This window comes from Nothoprocta perdicaria, unplaced genomic scaffold (genome assembly GCF_003342845.1).
Source record: "Nothoprocta perdicaria isolate Ctin4 unplaced genomic scaffold, notPer1 scaffold_762, whole genome shotgun sequence".
Taxonomy (NCBI): domain Eukaryota; kingdom Metazoa; phylum Chordata; class Aves; order Tinamiformes; family Tinamidae; genus Nothoprocta; species Nothoprocta perdicaria.
The window spans coordinates 15,176-17,743 of record NW_020456046.1 but is presented as its reverse complement, the minus strand read 5'-3'; the positions used below and the strand labels follow the sequence as shown (position 1 = coordinate 17,743).

At 67.5% G+C, this 2,568-nt stretch overlaps 1 protein-coding gene across 1 annotated transcript in view; it reads right to left on the bottom strand.

Moving 5' to 3' along the window:
• Positions 1–394: 394 nt before the first annotated feature.
• LOC112957820 (pre-mRNA-processing factor 39-like) overlaps positions 395–2,568 on the bottom strand; it is a 9,089-nt gene continuing 6,915 nt past the window's right edge. Inside the window, exons 9-13 of the mRNA XM_026051564.1 lie at positions 2,418–2,564; positions 1,593–1,777; positions 1,146–1,220; positions 543–645; positions 395–463 (exon numbers count right to left, since the gene is read on the bottom strand). Coding sequence (XP_025907349.1) covers positions 404–463; positions 543–645; positions 1,146–1,220; positions 1,593–1,777; positions 2,418–2,564 — 570 coding nt within the window. The 3' untranslated portion in view covers positions 395–403. The remainder of the gene's footprint in view (positions 464–542; positions 646–1,145; positions 1,221–1,592; positions 1,778–2,417; positions 2,565–2,568) is intronic.

Genomic DNA, 2,568 nt, shown 5'->3' with positions numbered 1-2,568 from the left:
ATGCCCCAAAACGGGGCCGCTCCACACCCTGGAACGCCGGGAAACAGCTCAGAACGCCCCCAAACACCCCGGAATGCCCCAAAATGCCCCCAGACAGTGCCAGTCGTCCCCCCTCCCCCCCGGAATGCCCCAAAACAGCCCTAAACACCCCAAAATGCTTGGAAGTGCCCCAAAACGGGGCTGCAATACCAGGAAATGTCCCGGAATGCTGGGAAATGTCCTGGAATGCCGGCAAATGTCCCGGAATGCCGGGAAACGGCCCCAAAGCGGCGCAAACGGGAAGAAACCAACAATAAAAAGTGGAGAAAAAAACGGCGTGAAATGGACCCGAACGCGGCGTTCCGGACGGGAAGGGGGCGGGAGGCGCCGCTCGCTCCGGCCTCGCTCCGGCCTCGCTCCRGCCTCAGCTCTGCGCGTAGTAGTGGCCGTAGCCCCAGGGCGCCTGGTAGCCGTAGTAGTTCTGCTGCGGGCGAAACGGGGCGAAAAGCGGTGATTTTGGGGCCGCCGGGGGGGCCCGGGCGCCCCGGGGGGGGGCCGCTCACCTGGTACCAGTAGCTGTAGGCGTCGCTGCCCGCGGGGAGGCCGGCGAGGAGGCCGGCGGCCTCGTCCGGCCGCGGCCGCTTGTCGTCGGGCTCCTCGGCGCCGCTGCGGGAAGAGGGGCTGGGAAAAGCGGGAAAAGRGCGCGGGAAGCGGCCGGAGGAGGGCGAGAAGGGGGGCCYGGAAAGGGCCTCCCAAAAGGAGGCYGGAGTGCCCCGGAAGAGCCGAGAAACGAGCCAAAAAGGAGCCAAAATGGCTCGAAAGGAGACGAAGCAGCCCCAAAAGGAGCCAAAGACACGCCAAAGGGCCCCAAAATAGCCCCAAACTACCCAAAAAGGAGCCTAAAGGGCCCCAAAATGCCTCAAACCATCCCAAAAGGGCCCCCAAAAAGGAACTCCTGGAGAGGGAGGCCCCCAGATCCCCAAATATGGGGAAAAAACTCCCAAATAAAAGCCAAAACGGAAAAAAAAGAGGCCCCGTCCCGGCCAGAGGCCCAAACCTCCCCAAAAGAGGTGCAAACCTCCCAAATGGAGGCCACAAACACCCGAATGGAGGCCACAACCCCCCCCGATAGAGGCCGGCGCCGCGCGGAGGCCGCGGCCGCTCACCCGTTCTCGGGCGGCCTCTTGCGCGCCGCGCGCTGCTTGAGGAACTTCTGGTGCTCGTCGTAGGCCGTGAGGAGGCTGCGGGGCGGCCCCCGTCACCGGCGGCCTCCGCCCCCGCCGGCCTCCGTCCCGCTTCCCCGGCCGCACGCTCCGCTTCCCTACGGCTTTCCCCTCCGCTTCTCCCGCCGGCCTCCTCCCCTCCGCCTCCCCTTCCAGCCTCTCCCTCATTCCAGCCTCCCTATCTCCTCCCTCCGGCCTCTTCCACCTCCTTGCACCCGTTCCCTCCGGCCTCCCCGTCCTTTCCCTCCGGCCTCTTCCCCTTCCTCCGCTTCCTTCTCTCTGGCCTCCCCTTCTTCCCTCCGGCCTCCCCGTCTTTCCCATCCAGCCTCTTCCGCCTCCCTCCGGCCTCCCCCGGCTCCGGCCTCCCCTCCGCGCGGCCTCCCGCCTTGCCTGTGGATGCTGGAGCCGAAGTCCTCGAGGAACTCGACGCGCCGCTGCGAGAAGACGACCTTGGCCTCGTCGGGGAGGCCGCTGCGCAGCGCCCGCTCGAAGCAGCTCATGGCGTTGCCCTCGTTCTGCCGCACGTCGGCGCCGCACTCCATCTCCAGCAGGTTGGCGTAGAGCCGCGCGTTCTCCTGCCGCCGCCGCGGGGAGGCCCGGCCTCAGCGCCGGCGGCGAGGCCGCGGCGGCCTCCCGGGGGGGGTTGGGAGGAGGCCGAGGGCGGTCGGGGGRCCAGGGCCTCCGAAAGGGGCTCCCCAACCCTCTGACGGCCTCCCCAAGCCTCTTCCAGCCTCCCCAGAGCTCTACGGGCCTCCCCGAACCTCCTAGAGCCTCCCTGAACCTCCCCAAAGCTCCATGAGCCTCCGTGAGCCTCTACAAACCTCTTAAAGCCTCCCTGAAGCTCCGTGAGCCTCCCCAACCCTCCTGTAACCTCTCCAGAGCTCTGTGAGCACCCATGGGCCTCCCCGAAGCTCCGTGAGCCTCCGGAAACCTCCTAGAGCCTCCCCAAACCTCCCGGAGCCTCCACGAAGCTCTGCGAGCCTCTGTGAGCCTCCCCAAACCTCCTAGAGCCTCCGGAAACCTCCTAGAGCCTCTGCCAACCTCCTAGAGCCTCCCCAAACATCCCCAAAGCTCCCGTAGCCTCCGTGAAGCTCCATGAGCCTCCCCAAACCTCCCACAGCCTCCGCCAACCTCCTAGAGCCTCTGGAAACCTCCTAGAGCCTCCCCAGGGCTCCGTGAGCCTCCGCGCGGCCTCGGCGGCGCCGGGGGCCTCACCGGGTCGCGGTCGAGGGCCTCGACGAGCACCTTGCGCGCCTTGATGAGGTTCTTCTGCACCTTGAGCACCTGGCGCGCCAGCTTGACGGCGTAGAAGGAGGCGAGGGGCGGCGCGGGCGTGGAGGCCGCGGCCTCGCGCAGCAGGGCCTCC